This window comes from Haemorhous mexicanus, chromosome 5 (assembly GCF_027477595.1).
Source record: "Haemorhous mexicanus isolate bHaeMex1 chromosome 5, bHaeMex1.pri, whole genome shotgun sequence".
Classification (NCBI taxonomy): domain Eukaryota; kingdom Metazoa; phylum Chordata; class Aves; order Passeriformes; family Fringillidae; genus Haemorhous; species Haemorhous mexicanus.
In genome coordinates this window covers 40975459-40996289 of record NC_082345.1, presented here as the reverse complement: position 1 = coordinate 40996289, position 20831 = coordinate 40975459, and the positions used below count along the sequence as shown (strand labels likewise).

The 20831-nt window shown below is 46.7% G+C and overlaps 1 protein-coding gene across 1 annotated transcript; it reads left to right on the top strand.

Annotated features, from left to right (window-relative positions):
• The first annotated feature begins 596 nt into the window (after positions 1 to 596).
• KCNMB4 (potassium calcium-activated channel subfamily M regulatory beta subunit 4) lies at positions 597 to 18740 on the top strand. Its single transcript, XM_059846925.1, has 3 exons — positions 597 to 1006; positions 10061 to 10188; positions 17861 to 18740. Exons 1-3 carry the CDS (start codon positions 668 to 670, stop codon positions 18027 to 18029), a joined length of 636 nt encoding a protein of 211 aa, XP_059702908.1. The 5' UTR covers positions 597 to 667; the 3' UTR covers positions 18030 to 18740.
• Positions 18741 to 20831: the final 2091 nt, after the last annotated feature.

Here is a 20831-nt window from a genome sequence, read left to right as displayed (position 1 = left end):
CTGTGTGTGATAGCTATCATCTTGCTTCTCTGTTATCTCTGTACCTGCTGTGCAGATGCTGGTTTTGGGGCTAGCCAGAATGCTTTACCCTGCACTCCAAAAATGTTAACGTTTGGCCAATTCCCATTATGTCCCTTCTTAATTAATAAGGTAAAAATAGAACCTGCCTTCTCACTTGTAGATATTTAATTTCTTTAATTTCAGATTAGTTTCCTCCTCTACTCATAGAGACCTTGCAGACTTAGATGTCTTGGGAGTACTAAACGGGCCTTTACACAAGATCTCCAGGATTTAACCAAGCCAGTGGTGAGATTTGCCTTAGAGGGAGGCCACAATGCACCCAGAGGACCCCACCCACCCATCTTCTTCTAGATATTGTACATTGCATGATGGTACCCAGTATTAATCCGGACTAGCCCTCCGCACAGCAAATCTCCAGGGTCAGATAATCCCGTGGCAATCTGTCCCTTTCCACCCCCGGAGGGCCCTGAATTAGGTCAGACGGGATTAAATTTGCATTTTATTTATTTTTCTTTTTTTTTTTTTTCGCGCTGGTTACACGCACAGTCAGCCTCGGAGGAGGCGGGGAGGGAGGCGGGGAGCGGCGGTAGCTTTAGCCGATGGCAGTGGCTGATGCCCGGCGGCGGATGCCAGCGGCAGCCGGGCGATGGCGAGGAGCCGGGCGGCTTACGAGTACACGGAGGCGGAGGACAAGAGCATGCGGCTGGGTTTCCTGCTCATCGCCGCCGGCTTGCTCTCCCTCTTGGGTTTGGGCTGTTGCTGGCTTCGCCCGGCGCTGCAGGAGCGCGGCGGCGGCGGCTCGGCCAACTGCACGGTGCTGGCGGTGCGGCAGCTGGGGGAGCGCTTCGCCTGCACCTTCTCCTGCGGTGCCGCCTGCCGCGGCACCGCCCGCTACCCCTGCCTCCAGGTCCTGGTCCGCACCTCCCGCTCCTCCGCGCCCGCCCTGCTCCATGAGGACGAGCGGCAGCTGCGCACCAACCCCAAGGTAAGACCCGCGGACTCCCTCCTCTCCCAAAATGCGGGCGGTGGTCCCGCCGCGGCGGTCGGTGCCCTTTCCCCGCTCCTGGCGCCCGCCCCCTGCTCGCTCCGGGGATTTCTCTTTTGGGAGGTAGGGGTGGTGAGTGAAGGGAGGGAGCATCCGTCCGAAATGCCGCTCTGCTTGTTGCTCAGCGAAAAGTAGTGCGTCTCTACAGTGTATGTCTATAAACATGCTATACACTGTACATCTATATTTATGTGTTGGGTTTATATCTATATAATCTCAGAGAAGGTTTAGGCTCTATACTAGGAAAAGGTTCTTCACCCAGAGGGTGGTTGGGCACTGGAACAGGCTCCCCAGGGAAGTGGTCACGGCACCAAAGCTGACAGAGTTCAAGAAGCGCTCGCTCTCAAGCACATGGTGTGACTCTTGGGGCTGTCCTGTGCAGGAGATGGTCTTGATGATCCCAGTGGGTGCCTTCCAGTTCGGGATATTTTGTGATTCTATTTAGCATAGTATAACATACTGTGTATAATGTATAGTATACTAGAGAGTATATTGCACTGTACCATATACTATACTTAGTATGATACGTGCACACAGACACACAGACACACAGACACATAGACACACACACTCTCACACACTCACACTTCGCTGCCATCCCCATTCCGTCCGTCCCGCCCGCGTCCGGAGCGCAGCCCCCGGGCGGCCGCGCAGGGACAGCCGCGGAGGCTCCTGTGCCGCTCCCCGGCCGGCCCCGCCGGAGCCCCGGGACGCCGCTGGGAGGGGAGGAGAAGCTCCTGCTGCTGCCGGCGGGGAGGTCTGTCTGCTCGGGCAGCGCCGGTGCCGCTGCCTTGCGCGTCCCGGAGCGTGGGGGACTTCGCGGTGCCGCTCCCCAAAGCGCCCGGAGAAATGTTAATGGAGCCGCTGCTGGCGGGGCGCTGGGGAAGGGGCTGCGCCAAAACAAAAATTTCCCCCGCGCTGTTTTGATTCTTAAACTCTTCCATCACCCACATGAAAAGGGACCAAATGAAGAATTCGCGAAAGTTGCATCCTCCAGCAAACTGGGGAAGTCTGAAGGCAAGGTGTGACTTGTGCTTTCTCTTTCTTTAAAGGCAGTTATTCTGCCTTCTCCATTTTCTTTTCATGCTGGGTAAAGATGACAGCACTCACCTGAGTGGAAGAAATGTTATTAAATAGTTTGAAGAAGGGAAAAAACGTCGGAATCCTCCTACTCCTGAAAGAATTTGAAATTGGGAGTGTGCTGGAGATGGAAATTTCAGCTCTTTGACCGAGATGTGGATGCAACCTAGTGCCAAACGCCATGCTCAGCATGATGCAGGGTCTGTTTGCAGGGGCTGGGAAGCATGCTTGGGTGTCCAGCTGGGGTGTGCAGCCTCACATCTCCTCAGTCATACCTGTGCTGTTGTGCTCCGTCCCTTGGAAAGCAGGTAAAGTTTCACACTCAGGGTCTGAGGATTGCTTTCTTCCCCCTTGGCAGCTTGGAGGGGTGGTGAGGGTAAAAACCAGCAGGGTAAGTAGCAGGATGGTAAATCTGACAGGATTTGGATTAAATTGTTGGCACCGCTCAGAAGTGACGAGTGATTGAAGCTGCAGTGCTGGAGGGAGCCTGATTGCAAAGCAGATGAAGTGTTGGCCTGTGAGGGAGCTTTGCAAACATTTTCCTGGGAGTGCTGCTGCCAGGCTCCCTGTGCTGTGGTGGCAGAGGTGTGCTGGGAGTGCCCTAGCTGGCCGAGCTTTCTCTAAACATCTCCCCATTTTCAGGTGGGCAGGGGGAGTTGGCAAAATGCAGGAAAAAAGTCACCCTTTGATAGGGGGTGATGCCGTGGTTCTGCAGAGCCTGCAGCCTGGCTGTCCCCGAGCACGGCCCTATGGCTCTGCTTGGCCACCTCCAGCAAGGATGGCAGCTGGGAGATGGAAAGTGGGAGATGGGAATGGTGCTGATTGCACCAGAGAGCCTGGGCTCAGCGCCTCTGGCAGCACCCAGAGGTTCAGCAGCAGCTTTCAAACTGGACCGTGACCACAATGCCTTTCTGAGTAGTCCAAGTGTTTTGTTCTGTTTTTAATTCTTGATCTTATTTTCTTCTCTCTTTCTGGAAGTGTGGTGGGAAGAGAAGGATTGCATCTACCCAGGGGCTGAGTTGCAATTGCAGGGAGGCACTCTGAGCTTCAGAAGTAATGCCTGTAAATGTCACTCAGAAAACTATTTTTATTTAACAATTAATTTCATGTTAACTCTACCTAGGAAAAAAGGGCTGTTGGCAGTGTGTGGTACTTTCCTGCTTTTACAAATATAATCTCTTTTCTTTACCTTCCACCTTGCATCTCTAGATGTGGGCTGTTTACTCTGGGATATTGATTGCTGAGGATTAAATCTGATTTACCAGATGTGACCAAGCAGAAAGGATGCATTTTTTTGATGTAACTGTATTCTTTGGTAGTAATTGAATTTATCTCAGTGGAAAACTGTGTAGAAAAAAAAGTGCTCTAATTATTTTCCCTACTTTAAGGAGCTTATGTAAAACAAATACAAAATAAGAAGAAAAGTTGGTTAGGTCTCTTCAGGAAAACATTCCTTTGTAAGGGACTGAAGTCTGTATCTGTTTCTTTGGTTTTCCCTTTTTTCCCCTACTTTAATGCTTGTGGGGCCAAACAGTTACATTGTCCTTTAATTTCTGATTTAAAGCCTTGCTGGTTTTGAAAGCTTTCAGGATTTTATGCTGAAATACATTAGTTAGAGCCTCAGAGTAGGAATCTGCTAGATTTAATGCTTGGGATCCCATATGTATTTATGAACAAACACTTAGAGAGCTGTTTAACCCTTCCTGTTCCCAACATATTTTGCACTCTGCTTCCTTGTGTTCATGCACTTAGACACACATACAACATGCTAATCATTCCCACTAGCTAGAAGGGAAAAAGAAGACCAATTTTGTTTTGAACGTTTTTTAAATTTTACTTTCTGCTTAGGTGCTTCTCTTTGTAGGGTAGCAATTTTTCCCTGCAAATCAGTAGTGTAGAAAAGGCATAGTTCAGGCTCCTTACAACACACAGCAATAATAAACCAGTTGACAGCTTCACTCCACCAAAAAATCCCCAGTGTATCCCCTGCTCTACTACTTTCTGTAGTAGAGTGGGCTGACATATAAACATATGACAGATATGAATGTCTGTTCCAGTGAGGAAAAACATTTTTCTAGATGCAGGAAAAAGAATTTTTTTTTTCCTTCTCTTGCTTTCTAAGATAATCACATCATTGTACAGCCCAGGATTCATTTTAGCTCTTAAAAGATTATATAGCTGGGTCAGAGATAATCCAGGAATGTATATATAAAGCACTGAACACGATTACATTTGTGTTCAGTCTGAGTGATCTGTGGATTTCTTTTTTTTTTTTGATTGCTGTCTCAGAGGAAGAAATTTATTGGAGTGACTGTAGCCTTTCTTCAGCTGCCTTGACAGCAGTAATGATCTGTGAGATAAGGCTTAAGCAGGATTAATTCCAAAGTCAATTTGTCGCTATTCCTTTCTGGCCGCGGGGTACGTTGGTGGTGCCCACAGCCAGCACAGGGACCAGGCCCCAGGGGAGTATGGCAGCTGCTAAAAACATCTGATTTCTGGCTTTTTAGACATTTCCCTTTCTACATCTGCAGTTAGGTGTAGGGTTGGAAGAAGTTGCCCCCTGTTTTGCCAAAGAAACTTTTAGGGGAGTGTATGGTAAGACAGATGTTAGCAGCTGTGCAGCAGGACCTGGTTCTCCCCATCCTTGTCCCCAGGCAAGGGAGCAAAGCAGCTGCTGCCCCTTGTCTGCTCTCCACACCTGCCCGAGCTCCTGTCACACTTCTCTGTGTAGTGGCCCCAGCTGACAAGATGATGTGCAGTCATCTCTTCTGTACACTTGTAAATAGAATTGGGCCTCATTTTGGAATTCTCCTAAATATGACCCATGGCAGAGGAGGTTTCATAACAAAATATAACCTCACAATAATTTTGTCAGAGTCTGGTGCCTCCGTCTGGTGAAGCATTCAGATCTGTGTTTGGGCTGGTACCTGCGACAGGCAAACTACGCAGATGCTGCCTAGCAATTCCTCTGGGAGCGGGCCCAGGGGCCATGGATAAACCCTACCACCCACTTGTCTCACCTGGGACACCACTCCCTGCCTCGAGCCTCTGTGAGGGGTCATGGGTTTGATCACTGTCAGTGGGCTCTGCCAATGATGATCATTTGCACTGACAGATGCAGGTGAAAACCAGACATGGTGCTCTGCTCCAGTTCCCTCAGCACACTCAGCTGGGAGGGGGCAATTTTTTGCACTTATGGAGCAAGTCCTGCTCATGGCCTGCCCCAGTGGGATGGTTGTGGCAGCCCTTCTCCCTTCCATGCCATGAAGGTAAGCCAGTAGTGAATGGAGACACACACGAAGTTAGGAGAAGCTCATCCTTTGCTTGGTGTGGTGGGTTGGCCCTGGCTGGATATCAGGTCCCCACCCAAGCTGCTGTATCTCTCCTCAGGTGGACAGGGGAGAGAAAACATAATGAAAGGCTTGTGGGTTGAGATAAGGACAGGGAGTGACAGGATCACTCATCCTTTATCATCATAGGAAAAACGAACTTGACTCATGGAAATTAATCTGCTTTATTGCCAATTAAATCAGAGAAGGGTACTGCATAAATAAAATCAAATCTAAAAATGCCTTTCCCCTACCCATCTTTTCCTGAGCTTAACTTCACTCCTGATTTTCTTTACCTCCTCCCTCCCACCAGCACAGAGTGACGTGTGCTGTGGTCAGTTCATCACACATTTGCACTCCTTCCTCTTCACACTCTTTCCCTGCTCCAGTGTGGGGTCTCTCCCACAGGAGACAGTCCTGCACTACCTGCTCCAACGTGGCTGCTTCCCACAGGCTGTAGCTCTTTATGAAGTGCTCCAGCATGGGTCCCCACAGGGGCACAAGTCCTGCCAGAAAACCTGCTCCAGCATGGGCTCCTCTCTCCACACATCACAGGTCCTGCCAGGACCCCGCTCCCAGGGCTTCCCTCGAAGTCACAACCCCCTTTGGGCATCCCTTTGCTGTGGTGTGGGGTTCCCCATGGGATGCAGGTGGATCTCCACTCCAGCCTTCCAGTGTTGCAGGGCTTTGCCACACCAAACAAAGGTACATGCTCTGTCCCATTGCTCACCAGGAGCCAGGAGGATGGTCCTCCCCATGCCACTTGGAAACTGACTTTGAAATCTTTCTCCTGAATTACTTTGGTTTGTCTTTTGTTGGGCTGAATTGCTTCTACTTTGGGCCAGGGTGTCTCTTCGCATTTGAAACTTTCTTGGACTTGTTGTCTATCAAGCCTGGTTTTTTTAATTAAAAAACGTGACTGAATTAGGCAAGAATTGATCTTTAAAAAGCATGAAATTCAACCTGGAACTTAAGCCATAGTCAAGAGTTCATGCATCTGTTCTTTCTCTGTGATATGGAGGAATATCTGCCCTCATGAAGTGTTCAGAAGCACCAGGAATCTTTCCAGGCAGCTGCAGGGACACTGAAGTGGGAGCATCCAGCAGCAAACCCAGACACAAATCCTACAAAACCTTGGTGTAAAGATGTATTGGCTATCAGCTGACATTTTTACTGGTGTCCTAGCTTGCTTTCAGTTGGCATTTGTTTATGTTTTGATGTCAGTATTTCATGCCACGTCTTGTAAGGGAGGAGTATAGATTTAATGTTTCAGAAACTGCCTATTGCCAAAGTGGAAATTATTTCACATTCATCCATCAAGTCACAGCAGCAAAATTTGTTAGGACATGATTCCCTTTTATCTGCCTGCTGAATCTGCTTTGGAGGGTGATAGAGCTGGCCAAGCAAAGTGCCCAGAAGTGTGCTTGGGAGGGTGAGTGAAGAGAGATCCACCCCCTGTGTGGGTCAGAAAGGGACAAAAACACCTTGGGTAGGTGGGGCATGCTGTGGAGGCAAACAAGCTCCAGTGTTTGTGCAGCAGCTGATAATGTTCCCACTGGGATTGCATCTTGGGTGTTTTCTGTGGCTCAAGGCCTTTGCCACATTGAGTGGATGTTTCAGGGTGGCCCCTGGGGTTCATATCTGGACAGAGACCATTCCTCTCTTCAAGACTGTTAATCCTCAACAGGCAGAAGCAGTGAGGCCACATCAATTTATGGCAAGACCCCAGGTGTCTCCTTTGTGTTTTCCACATGGAGATAAAGAGGAAGAGGTAGAAATGTATCCAGCATGCTTTCTGTCAGCTGGGATTATGTGTGAAAAAATGATGTGAAGTTTGAGTTCTGGAAAGCATTCACTGTTGTGTCCAACTTCCAGGGGTCCCTCCTGTAGGTACTGGAAATACTCCTATACACTGTCTTGTTTTGGTACAGGAAAAAACAGAAGTGCTGCCCAGAGAAACTGTCTGTGGACCCCTTTACATCTTCCAAAGGAAGAAAAATCCCTGCCCTGAAAAACTCAACTTTTAATATCTTCATATTGAGCCAACAGCATGGGGACTGGTGGGAAAAAGTGTGAAGCTCTCTTTGATGAAATATCCTGAAAGACTGCTGAAGCTTGATACTTGTCTGTTCAGATGGACATCTCTTGGGAAAAGAGACCTCTCTGGTTGTTTCTGAGCCTGAAGCTCAGCATGGGGCTAACCAACAGTTCACCAGGTTATGGACTTTGTGAAGGACTCAAGCAATGTTTTGTGGGGTGGAAGGTCTCTGAAGGATCCAGAGACAGTTTAACCAGGACTGGTGGGGCACTGGTTGCACTTTCATAGCAGAGGACAGCAGGAGGCTCAGTCAGGAAGGGCTAGGAAACATTTCAGAGGATAGAGGAAATATGTGTACTGGAGCCAGTAACACAGGAATAGCAGTGTTGAGGTAGCTGGGTGAGTTTAGGCAAAATAATTTCTAGTGGTACTTAGCTGGTTTGTCTAGCCATTAATTTTGTGTGCTGGCTAAATAGTGTCTGGTTTGGGAGCTCTTTCTAGAGCCCCTAAAACCTGGGGGCTACCTCCAAGCTGGGGCTGGAAGAGCAGCGTGGTGATTACTGTCAGATGCAGGCAGTGAGTGCACAGCTCGTGGGATTTGGTGCCATTTCCAGAGCAGGAAATGCTCCACACAGGAAAACACCAGAGTGGAGGATGTTGGAAGTGCTGGACCCCAGGCCAAGCAGGGAGGAGGGGACCAGCTGGGATGGTGCAGCACGCTGGGGCTGTCAGGGGGTCAGAGCAGAGCCAGCAGTGCTCTCAGGTGTCTTCATGCCAAATTTGCTGACTCTGCCCAGCTGCTGCACAGATGTGTTTATGCACTGAGAGTGTGGAGGAAAAAGGGGAGTGTTTGGTGCTTCCAAAGTGGACGACCAAACCAAAAATTCTGCTGACCAAGGAATATTATCTAAGATGGCAATAACAGTTTGTGATAAGTCCTGCATTCTGGTTTCTGAAGTAGAGTGGTGTTGCCCTCATTTCTGTCTTCCATCAGCAGTGGGACAACCCTTGTGTAGGGTCCTGTGAACAGGGAATTAAAGGGAGCTCTGTGCCATGGTAACACAGCCAGGAGTCCATGTGAAAATGGAGATCCTTGCATGTGGAAAAGGTAGGTTTCAGTTTGGCAGCAGCAAGGAAGACCTTGCAGATTCTTTCATTCTGAAGCATGCAAAACACTGGCAGCAATTGCAGGTGCTGACAGAAGTGGTCAGATTTTACATGATCAGGGGAATAAAATCCTGAGATTTCTCCCTTGCCCTTGGAATGGCAAATCTTCAAGCTGTTGTATGGTAAATGTGGTTTTGTAGGTCTGTACATCCTAGGTATAGGGTGCAGCTGGGGGCAAGGTAGGCCCCTGTGGAACTTCAGCAGAAGGAGAGGAAGCAGTGCTAGGCACAGTGAGCCATGGTGATCTTTATGCTCATGTCAGAGAGGGTATTGCTCTCCTTGCCGTTCCTGCCTTCAGGACACTGGAGAAATTAATGTTGTGAGCAAATGTGGGCCCCCCTTTAGGGGCTTCCCACACACTTCACCTCCTGCTTCCCCATCCTTCCTAAGCAGGAGGCTTTTTAGCTACCTTCCCAGTCACACTTTTTTCTGTTTGCAGCTCCCAGTTTAAAGGAATTAAAATTCAGTGTGCTCAGTTTTCTTGGCGTCCTTACGTCCTGCAGGGTGAAAAGCCTCTGTGCCATGGGAGGATCAGCCAGGCTCTGTTACTCAGTGTGGTTCAACAGCTCCTGTCTTGATCTCCTCAATGGATGCCTGGTAAAAATGAGAGGGATTGTGCTTGGACACTGCATTCTGGTAGTCTGACACTTGATTCAGTGTGTGTGTGTGACCCAAAGGGAGCCTCTGAAAGCCCAGTCCCAAGGGCACCAAGTTAGGGGAGGAATCTCCCTTGATCTCTGGGATTAAGAAAATGTCTGAAGGTGAGATCTGCAGTAGCTCAGCTGCATGCTCAACTCTCCTTGACTTCTGTGCAGCAGAAGCAGATGCTGAACCTTTCTGCTGAAGCAGGGCTGTGAGTCTTTTTTCTTCTTTCCATGTGCTGTAGACAGGGGAAGAATACCTTCTTGTATCAGTGGACATCAGCCAGATATCCCATCATCTGGGAAAGCTTGCTGGACTCTTTGGGTTATTTATTAGCATGATCCTTAGCTAAACTTGTGATTACATGCCTCACTGAAAATAGGAAGTTATTCAAATCCAATCCACGCCGCTGGCTAGGAATACATCAAAATGAAATTATCATTTTCACATTCATCATGCCAAACCCCAAGACGTTACAAAGTGGTTTGGTTTAAGAGTGGAACAAATATGGCAAAGCCTTTCTTTTCTTTCTGAATGCTACTCTATTGTTTTACAGTACCCGCACAGAATAATTAGCAACTGAAGTTCAGCTGCTATTTCTTTTCTGTTTCTTTGGAGCTTTTGTTTATTATTCTCAGTCCATTTCAGTCACACTGGTATCATGAGGAAAAGGCTGAGAAGTGATGCCCTGAGCTCTTGAGCCCAGCAGTAACTCTGTTTTGCAATGTGTCTTGGCAGTGCTCATACATCCCTCCCTGTGCAAGAGACGATCAGGAGAACTCTGAGAACGTCACGTACAAGCAGAAATACTGGAAAGAGAAAGTGGGCTCTCAACCATTTACGTGCTATTTTAACCAGCACTTGAGGTGAGTAATCTCCATTTGGCTAGGCAGGAGTGCTTTTGCATCTGCTGAACAGCTGTCCATTGGTTCTGTTTGAAAACACATATAAATGCCTGCATCTGTACATACACACAGAGCCCCCCTCCAGGGCAATGTGGTTTATCGCACAGGGCTCAGTGCAGAACGTTGCAAGACAGCTCTACTGATGAAAAGCTATACAGAAAGGAGTATTTTTACCACTTGAAGTAAAAATATAAGACTCTGAGAAAAGTTTTCCTTAAAACATGCAATTTTTATAGCAAAAAGCATATTTTCTTTTAACACTCAGATGGCAGATTTCTGGTGTGGATATTAACATTCCTTTCCTCTACAGGAAAGAAACCCCACTGTGTTCATGGAAGAAAAGGGGAGATCAGTAAATATGACAAACTAACTCAGCAATTGTTTTCATAGAGGATTAATGGATCAGATATGTGTAATAAACAGCAGCAGAACTGCCAAAGAATCTCCCCTTCTGGTTCAGTTCTTACTTTTGCTGCCAGTGTTGATGGGACTTCCATGAGTATGATGTGTGCTTTCCTTCCTTCAGTAAACAGAAAGGGGAAGGAGTCCTTTTTCCTGTCTCTTTCTGATGGTGGTATGCCAGGAAATGAAAGGTAATGTGGCTGCAGGAGGAGGTTAGTCCTGTCCCACAAACACTTGAAAGTTAAATGGATGAGGGAATAGCTCATGACTTGCAGGTGCAGTTCCGGGCTCAGTCTGGGAGTGTTGGCACCAGATATTTAATTTCAGAAAGACAATCAGGAGGAGAATGGATGGCAGGTGGAGAAATGCCTCATTCCCTGTGAGTGTCCTGCTGAGTGCCTTGGGGGCTTCAGGTTTGTCCTAGGCTGGCTATAATAGTGGTCCCCCTTAAGAGACTGTAGACCCCAGCCAGCATGCCCAGGATGAGTTTGTCATCCCTGGTTAACTCTTTGCAGAGGGACACCACCAAAACTTTGTAGCAAAACTTTTTCCTTTAGAGGGGAAAGAAACATTCAGAGGTTAAAACTTAGGGCACTCTGAGTGATGACATCAGACTTTTCAGGGATCTTCTTGGGAGCCCTCAAGGTACCAAAGCCTGGATCTGGTAACCAGGAGCTAAGTTATGATTCTGGTTTTTCTGGGCAGACAGGAGTTGCCTGTTTCTTGTACTCCTGAGAACTGGGACTTGCAGCACCACCCACTGCCCAAGCAAGCAGAGGAGTCAGAAACATGGGCTTGTCTGCAGGAGAAGTCATGGCTAGGATACACCTAAACTGGTGTGGAAAGGATGATGTAAAAGGAGAAGTCATGGCTAGGATACATCTAAACTGGTGTGGAAAGGATGATGTAAAAGGAGAAGTCATGGCTAGGATACATCTAAACTGGTGTGCAAAGGATGATGTAAAAGGTAACTGTGTGGCTTTTTTAGTCAGTGGAGAGAAAGAGGTGCCTTTCATCTTACCCCAAAGTAAATGCCTGATACAGGGCAGATGCCCAGAGATGTTTATTTCTCTGCTGCAGAGGAGTGTAGGGTGTAGGTGTCCAGAGCTATGGGAGCTGATTCTCACATTACGTTTTGGTGGAGCAAAGACAAAGCTTTTCTGCAAAGGCTGCATGCTGCCTAGCATCTGACATTTATGTAAGCTGGCACTGAGAAATTGTGCAGCGCTCAGGAAGGGTTTTTTCCCCTAAAGATGCTGAATCCTATACTGCTAAAAGTTCTTGCCAGCAGAATGGCTGCCTTAAAACACTGCCTTTTGCTGATCATGCAACAATTCATACACAGGAAAAGAGAGGCTCACTGCCAGAGATACTAGAAGATAGTCTAAGCTGAAATGTGTACACCATCTATTTTCTTCTGGAGATAGCAATGAGCTTTGGGAGATAAGTTCTGCTGACTGGGAATGTGCTTGCTTGGGTATACTTTTAGAGCAATGATGACTAAGCAGCCTGCAAAGCAGTGAAAAGAAACCATAACAAAGAGGGAGAAATCTGTTCCCTTCAAAAGAGAAGTGTGCATGTTTTCTGACAGTATTTTTTCACTGTGTGGACAAGCTAACTGTTCTCTGTCAGTCTGTATAAAATGTATAGTAAATAGTTCCTTAGAGAATGTAGTATTTGTAATATTAATACTCCCTCTTTTGAAACAGCAGAATAAAATTCCAGGTAAATATGCAGGCAATGAATGAACGTCTCCTCTTCGTTGAGTTTACTCAATTTTCCTTGTCAGAGCTGCTGCTGCATGCAGAGTGTACTGCTGGGTAACTTCTCCCTTTCAGTTTGGTGGGTTCAACAGGTCACTTTGGAAAGATGAAAAAAAAAGAGGTGCCATTCTTACAGTTCAAAGTTATGCAAAAGGGATGAGAAGCAGACTTGGCAATTTCAACCATTCTTAGTTACTATAAATCAAACTGCCCAGCAAAATTATCTGCCTGACATTTGTCTTAGGGAACCAAAGTTCAGCTTATCTTGGAGCTCAGAGCTTTACTGAAGAGTGAGGTTTTGCTTTGCCACTGTAGGCACTTAATCTTAGTGTTGTACTCTTCTCTGACAAGGGGTCTAAGCTGCACAGGGAAGTTGCTTTTCTGGATCTCTGGTGAAGTTCTGTTGGCACGATGATACCCCAGTCTGAAGGAAGCCCAGCACAGCAGAAACCACCCTTCAGTGTTTCAGACTCTAAAATAAAGGGCAAATTCAGATGAAGTTCTCAGGCTGTTGCCAAAGGTTTGAGAAGGCACTGAGCTCTAGGGCTTTGCTGTTCTGGATCTCACACCCAGTGTCCCAGCAGTCTGCAGTTGTAACCTCATGCAAACAAGGGCCACAGCTGCATGCCCTAAAGTGGGAACAGGCAGGATGGGGAAGATCCTGTCACTTTATTTCTTCATGTTTCAGGTGTCATTGACATCCATGACAAAAACAAAAAAGAGAGAAACTAAGATTGCCATGAGCTGAGGCCTCACTGTCTCATGCCATGCAGAGATAGGCAGAGCAACCTGTGTCAAGTAGTTTCTTACTAGTGGCTGATTATATGGCATTATTGCTTGTTAGCTCTGGGTTTGTCCCACACACAAGAGGGCTCTGTGTTTCCTTTGCTGTGGCACAGCAGATGAGCCAGCCATGCTCTAACCTCCTCTGTGTTTGCTGCAGGATGCTGTACACAAATTCATCAGAGATTTGAAGAGCAAACCCTGTCAAGTGATTAGTGACAACCCATGTGCTGTTGGGGTGCCCTGCAGGGTTCCCACCTACCTCAGAATAATTATGTGTGTAAGCCAAGGGTGCTCAGGTAGTAAGGCTGCTCATCCATAAAATGCTGGAACATAAATCTTGGTTTGCTCTGTTACTTCACAGTTTTCTAAATGAATTCCCTCCACCTGTGGAGCAGTGCTTGGGCTGGAGGGGGAAAGGACTGGACTGTCAGTAAGACACTGTGCTGCCTCTGCAAGCAGCCATCCAGCTGGGGATCTCTGCATCTTGCAGCAATAAGGGAAAAAATGACTGCTTGCCAGAGCAAAGGGGTGGGAATATCTGTGGGGGAAAAGTCAGTCTATTGCTAACATCTTTAAACCCACATTGTTTGAATACAAAGATATTTTTAAGGCTTCCCTATCCTGCACCTCCACCTCTGTCAGCTACTGTTGTGTGACATTGGGTTCACAGTTTGGTTCATAAGGGAAGACTGAAATGTTCATATGCCTGAAACCTTTGGGTCCTACATGACATTTTGGTGATCCCTGCACTGCAATTCTCCCCATGAGGTTCAGTAATTGCCCTGAAGGCTCTGATGGAGGCCTGTTTTATTTGGTGTCTGAACTACCTGGCAGAACCTAACAGGGATGTGTTGTACAATGCAACTGATCCAGTTAGCCCTGCTCAAAGCTCCACAAGGGTCTAGCCCTGAGCTCAAAGTCCTACTAAAAATAAGTCCTGGTCTCACCTCTAAGCAATGAAAACAAAATTCCTTCCTCCTTGTCTGTTCAGTGAAAGAGAAAGCTGTGTTTTCAGGGTTAAGGCAAAGGCTTCTTCAGGGATTTTTTTTTCAGTTTGTTGTTTCACCCTGGGACTGCTGCTGAGCAGTGGTGGTGCTGCACAGTGGCCATCACTGCTGGCAGCAAGAACCAGCTCTGAATGCCTGAGCATGGCTTGCAATCACTTCAGGCTTTCCCCCTTTTGTCCCACTAGGTCTCCTTCTTGCCTCTGCTGCTGTTCTATGCATGGATGACTGGTGTTAGGATTTTGGGTGTATCCCCTCAAGAGGCTTTACCTTTACTGGAAACTTGAATGGCAGCACTGCTAGGGTGAAGAGGCTGCCAATAATCAAACTCAGGGTGAATATTCACAACCCCTCTGACAACATCTTTGAATTGAAGTACTATATAAAGTCACAGAGCAAAGATCAGTTTATTGAAGACACTGCACTTACAGGAGCAAGGCAACAAATTTTATTATAACAGCTGATTTTCATAGGGAAAAGAAGCATGTTTCTAGGCATGATGTACTTCCTTTGGGCTCAACTTCACTGCCTCAGCACCAGGGGAGTGGTGCTCTCAGGCTTTCCAACAAAGACAGGTCTTTACCATGAGAAGTCCTCCCTTGGGGACAGAGCACCTTTCCTTTTCTGTTTCAAAGTAAAACAACAAGCCTTCAGACTGTGGGAGCAGGCAGGTCACCTTTATAAAAGTAGCATGAAAATTCAAAACTGCTAGCTTTGCCAAGCAAACCCAAAGAAGTTACATTAGTGTGTTTCAAGTGCTGCAGAATCACAGAACACTCTGAATTGGAAAGCGCTCACGAGGATCACCCAACCCAGCCAAAGGCCCTGCACAGCACCATTCCCAAGAGTCACTCCATGTGCCCGAGAGCACTGTCCAAATGCTTCTTGAACTCAGACAGTCTTGGTGCTGTGACAACCTCCCTGCAGAGCCTGTTCCAGTGCCCAACCACCCTGTGCATGAAGAACATTTTTCCAACACCCAACCTGAACCTCCCCTGACAAAGCTTCATGCCATTCCCTTGGGTTCTGTCACTGGGCACCACAGAGAAGGGATCAGCATCTGCCCCTGCTCTTCCCCTTGTGAGGAATTAACTGCAAAGAGCTCTCCCCTCAGTCTCCTCCACACTGGACAAAGTGACCCCAGCCACCACTCATATGGCTTCCCCTCAAGGCCCTTCACCATCACCATGTCCCTCCTTTGGATGCTCTCCAACATCTGAACATCTTTCTTATATTGTGGCACCCAAAACTTCATGCAGGAATCAAAGTGAGGCCATTCCAGTGTGCAGGGACTCTTGCTGTTCTTGAAAATAGCAACAATACCCATCTAAACCCAAACCTCAGCTCAAAACTTACTTAAAGGGTTTGTCTTTTACTCTTTTCTAAAAGGGAAACTCTCTTAAATTACTAAGTCATAGTCACATCTATAATGAGTGTTTGACATCCATCACTGTTACCTTTGGTACCTGTGTTCTTAAAAACGTTTAAGATTCAGTCTAAAGGATATCTTACTTTCCCCAATCACACTTTTTTTCCTTTAATTAAATCAAATTTTCTAGGTTTTTGCTTGTCCCTTATTTTTGAACTCACATCTGCTTAAAAGAAATACTTAAAATTCAATGTCACTAATAAGTTCAGAGTTGTGAAGATTGAGTGTTGCCTACTTATGGCCTCTTTGCCAGTTGGTACTCTGTTGTTCACAGGTGATGATACAGTATCTGTGGGGGAGCCAACATGCCTCTTGTGAGAGGATTTCTCTGTTCAGGTGCACAGGTTTGCACCCATGAAGTTAATACTGCTGTATCCAATTCATAGTCCCCACCTGTGCCTGCTTGTATAGCTGGAGATTTTGGTTGTGCAGAATTCATACATTCCACTACTGAATACAGATATCAAGACCTGGGATCCTTTTGATATCTTTTTATGCTGCTGAATTTCAAATTTTGTATAGCTGAGCTGCTCACAATCAGAGTTTTATTCTGCTCCTTTCTACAGAAACAAAGAGAGACACATGGTGCTGGCCTTGGGGACTTTCAGGCTGGCACAGTGCAGAGGATTCTCCACACAGCAGTTTTGGGTGAGAGACCCCAAGTGCAAATGCAGGTGTAATTAAATCTGGCATCAGGTGTAGCTTGGCTGTCTGGCTCCAGTAGCTCCTTAAGGATAGATAAAACTCTGTAGACTTGCAGGCATCTCCATTCAATTTCTCAGTGAAGGAAAAAGAGTTCCTTCTTTTTCCTCGACAGAGAATTCTTTCCTAGGGTTCCTTTCTGATCAGGACAAAGCTATCATGGGAGAGACAGCACAGTCATTGAGCAGGTATCTGCTCCCGTGTGCCACCATGTTAGGAGACCTTGATTCCCAGGACGTTGCTGGATGAGCCTGGTTTGCCAGGATTTTAGGCTGAGGTTTGCTCTCCAAGAAGTGTCAGGAGGCATTGGTGAAGCGACATGCAATGGGAGTGTTCGGTGTCAGTGAGGACCAACATGAGTCAAGACTATAGATATTTTTCTAGCTGGAGAAAGTTCTCTTTCTCTCCTTTGCAGATAATTTTACAGCAGACTGCGTGTCTCTGGCTGTAGATGGGAAAGCAGGAGCAAAGTGCAAATGCCACGAGACTGATTTAATAACTATTAAACTGCAAGGGAGAGCAGACAGAGCCAGAGCTGAGGAAAAACTGCCATCACATTTTGCCAACCACCTCCCAGACTTGGAAGAGGCAGATAGACAGCAGGTCTTTCAGTCATGTGGCACAGCTAAATTTCCAAATGTCTCAAGATGCTTCCACCTCAATTCTCCTCCTTCCTCCGTTTCCCTTTGGAAGTGCATAAACCTGTCACAAACCCCACCGTGACTGTGAATTAGATGCTGCTGGTGGAGGCAAGGAGGTTCAGACCTTCGTGGGAGTCTCACCAAATTGTGCCTCTGGGAGCCTACTCAAGTCTACAGAGGCACTGCATTGTGCAGCCCCAAATCACAGCCTATTGCTGAGAAGGCCCCTGCTGGGAAGGAGCTGACTTGGGAGCCTTGGCACACAGGGCAGGCTGCAGTCCTGGTGGGGATGGATTTCTTACAGCCTGCTGCCACTGCAGCTGGGCTAACCTGGGTCACCAGGGCTGAGGACAGGGACCAGTTCCCTGCCCAGTCCCAAACCACAGCCAGGGCTTGCTTCATCAGGAGCCTCCCTGTAGCCCCATGGACACATCAGTGCTCAAAGCTAAAGGCGAAGATTTAATTACTGTTTAAATCCATTTCACAGGGCCTGATAACACTTGAGGTAGATCTGTATAAATGCTGCCTGGTATTATGGTTTTGCCAGAGTGGTTTTGCAATCCACGGTCAGTGTGATACTGTATCTTTCATGGCTGTTTGTGATGATCAGATTTGCTGGAAGATCTAGAGAACCAACACTTTTTTTCTTTCTTTTTTTTTCTTTTTTAATCCAAATGAACTTGTTAGCCTGTAAACACTGCAAGTGGAAAGCTCTCACAGCCTGCCATGAGTGCAGCTGATAAAAAAGCAAATGCAAGCAGTGAATGAAATAATCCACTTAAATATGTTCTAACACTTTGGCAAATAAATCACATTTACCCTTACCATGTTAGATGACTGTCACTCATGAATTGATGATATTATGTTGATTTATGTTTTCTCCATCCTCTGTTCCCCCTTTCACAGGCCGGACGATGTGATGCTGAAGCGCACCCATGACGAGACTGTTCTCTTGCACTGCTTCCTCTGGCCCGTGGTGACTTTCCTGGTCGGAGTCCTCATCGTGGTCCTGACCATCTGTGCCAAGAGCTTGGCTATCAGGGCAGAGGCAATAAAAAAGAAGAAGCATTTGTGAGTGGCAAGGCCGCTTGTGGAAAAGAGAAACCTGCAAGAAGGTCTCAGGTGGGGCAGCCTGACACACCTGCAGGTCTGCGGGGCACCCAGCTGCATCTCCTTCCAGGGTCTAATCTGTGGTGGAGTAGCTCTTGTCTCAGGACTGTTCTTGGGAGAGTGCCCTGTGAAATGCCTGCCAATTGCTTCTTCTGCTATGGCACTAAATAAGTATATTGTACCAAAAAAAAAAGAGACATCTACACTGCACCAAATAGGCTGTGTGCTGTTAGTGCTGAAGAGCAGCTTCCCAGAAACTGAGACAGTTTATGAAACTCCCTGATGATGTTGCTTTCATCTCCACAAAGCCATCTTTGCTAATGTTTAATATTAAATATTTAAAATATTTACTTTAGATAGAACATATTTCCAAAATGATAAAATTTGGTTGTTTTAGGGGTTTTAACTTTTGGGGTTTTTTTTTTTTTTCCTTTTTTTTTCTTTTCTTTTTCTTTTTTTTTAATGCTTAAGGCAAATGTAACATTGTGCTGGTTAGGTTCCCCCCCCACCCCACTGTGTAGAGCTTAATTTTGACGTTCAAACTTTACCTTCTGTCTAGACAAAATCTTTCATCATCACCCATTCACTGTGATGAAATGTAGAAATCTCTCAGAAATACTTCTAAAAAAAAATACTGACACAGTTACTGGAAAAGATGATTAAATACTGGATCTAACTTTATTGCCTCAGTGGTATTCAGTCCTACAGTTTTTCTTGTCCCCTCTCAGATACCCTCTCCACGAATGCTCCAGGCTGTAATGAGCAGGGATTTTACAGTACTGGTTTTACAGGAGTTTTGCCAGCATCTTACCCAAGCAGTGGAATGCCTGAGTGCTTGCTGAGGAGAGCCCATGTGTCACTGGTGTGCCTCACACCACCAGAGAAGGACATCAGCTCCCTGCAGGGCTGTGGGTGTTTGCTGCTGCGCTGCCTATCCCAGCCACACCAGCTCCAGGAAGGCCACCTCCGAGGGGATGCTCCAGAAAACCCAGGGCTCTGTGGGCATGCAGCCTTGCTGGGTCTGCTTTCTCTGCTTGCCCCAGCCCCTTGCTGTGTGGGATGGGAGTACCAGCTCTAGCCCACTTGCTCAGCACAGAGAGTTCCATATTTCTGGCAATCTCCCAGGGCACATTTTAACCTGCTGTAGTCAGGGGCTGGGGCCAGAGCAGTTTCATGGCACTTGTCATTGCCCCCACAGGGCTGCCCCCCCGGGACCAGCTGTGCAGCTTGGCAGTGCTGGAGTGCAGCAAAATGGAAAAGCCACGTGGCTGGGTCAGGAAAGTGAGTGATTACTGGCAAAGCACTTTAATCTACATCAACAATTCTGCAGTTCTAAACACACTGTGCATTGTACTAATCTCTGATATTCTTAGTATTATGTGTAAATACCTTAGGGTTGGTTGTGATTTTAACACATAGCAGAAATATTTCCTGAGGATGAGAGAAGTGCTAGATTTGAAAGCCTGAAAGCTTGGTTGGCACAAGGCACGATGACAAACCTGCTTGTATTGCTCAGTGTCCTTTTCAGATTAATTGTACTGTGTGTTTTAGAACTGATTTCCATAAGACCTCTTGTACACACGGTGGTGCCCAGTGACAAGGCTGATGCATGGCAAGGGCAGCAGAGTGACTGGAGGGCATTTGTTGCTTCCCTTCTTCCTTGCTCTGTGACTTTTGGAGTGTCCTCTGGTCCCACTCCACACGGGGATAGCTGTTCCTTCAAAGCAAGTTAAGGACATGTGTTTGTAGGGGTAGGAACTTGATGCCTCTTGGCACATCACTCTGTATGAAAGATCCAGTTGGCATTGGTTGCATATGTTCAAGCACCTTCAGTCCTGTAGATGAAAAATACCTCCTGTAAGAAAAATTTCCAATTCTTTGTGTTAAACATCACCACTGTGAAGGTGCCTGCTGTCCAGCTCACACTGGTACCCTCTGTCTCAGCCTACTGAAAAGAATAGTGCTGGATATCCTGGGTGCAGAGAGGCTGTGAGCTCTCAGCCTCTCAGAGGAAAGCCTGCAAGCTTCTGAAAGAGCTGTCCTGCAAATGTCACTGTGTTTCCTTTCACTTGTGTCTTGCTCCTGTGGCCTTGTCTGCATCCACTGTGATTCTCTTGCCTCAGCAACCACAGAAACACTGCATTGTGGGTCTGATTTGGGGGTTTGGCTGCTAATTTTTAATGTATATATTACTTGCTCCCACTCTGCAAATGAAATAATGCTGCAGGTGTGGGGTGGTTTGGTTATCTGAGTAAGGTGATGCCAAATTCTCTTCATTTATTTCTCTTTGGTAACTTCTTACAGTTAAGAGGAATAAGCCTGATTTTCTACATTCATTCATCCTTTGTTTGCCCAAGGGAGAAGGAAATACACAGTGACACAGATTCATCATGAAATTTTAAACCAGTAGCTTGGGGCTCACAAATCCAGATTAACAAAATCCTCTCTTTCTTTGCTCCAGAAGCTTTGTGAGTGCATCCTACAGCCCGTTCTCTGAGCAAAAGGCAAGAAGGAAATTGAGCAGATGCCGCTCACTTGATTGGCAATCATATAGTTAAATCTGTTGGAAATGCCTTTTGCAAAGGCCTCTAGAAGAAAGTAATGGCTACAGAGATGATAATAAATTGTTTTGCTGAGAGATTAACACCCCAAGTTAAGTATCTGAATTGGTATCCAAAGACCAGCAGTAGGTATAAACCTGAATAAATATCTAAATTGGTGTCCTGACCAGCAGTAGGTACAGGCATGGCAGTATGGGATGCTTGCT

What these genes read in the sequence shown, in the direction of transcription:
- KCNMB4 (XM_059846925.1), top strand. Translation starts at nt 668, where the DNA reads ATGGCGAGGAGCCGGGCGGCTTACGAGTACACGGAGGCGGAGGACAAG. An exon ending in AGCTGCGCACCAACCCCAAG is followed by an intron (nt 1,007 to 10,060) that starts GTAAGACCCGCG and finishes GTGTCTTGGCAG; the next exon opens with TGCTCATACATCCCTCCCTG. An exon ending in TATTTTAACCAGCACTTGAG is followed by an intron (nt 10,189 to 17,860) that starts GTGAGTAATCTC and finishes CCCCTTTCACAG; the next exon opens with GCCGGACGATGTGATGCTGA.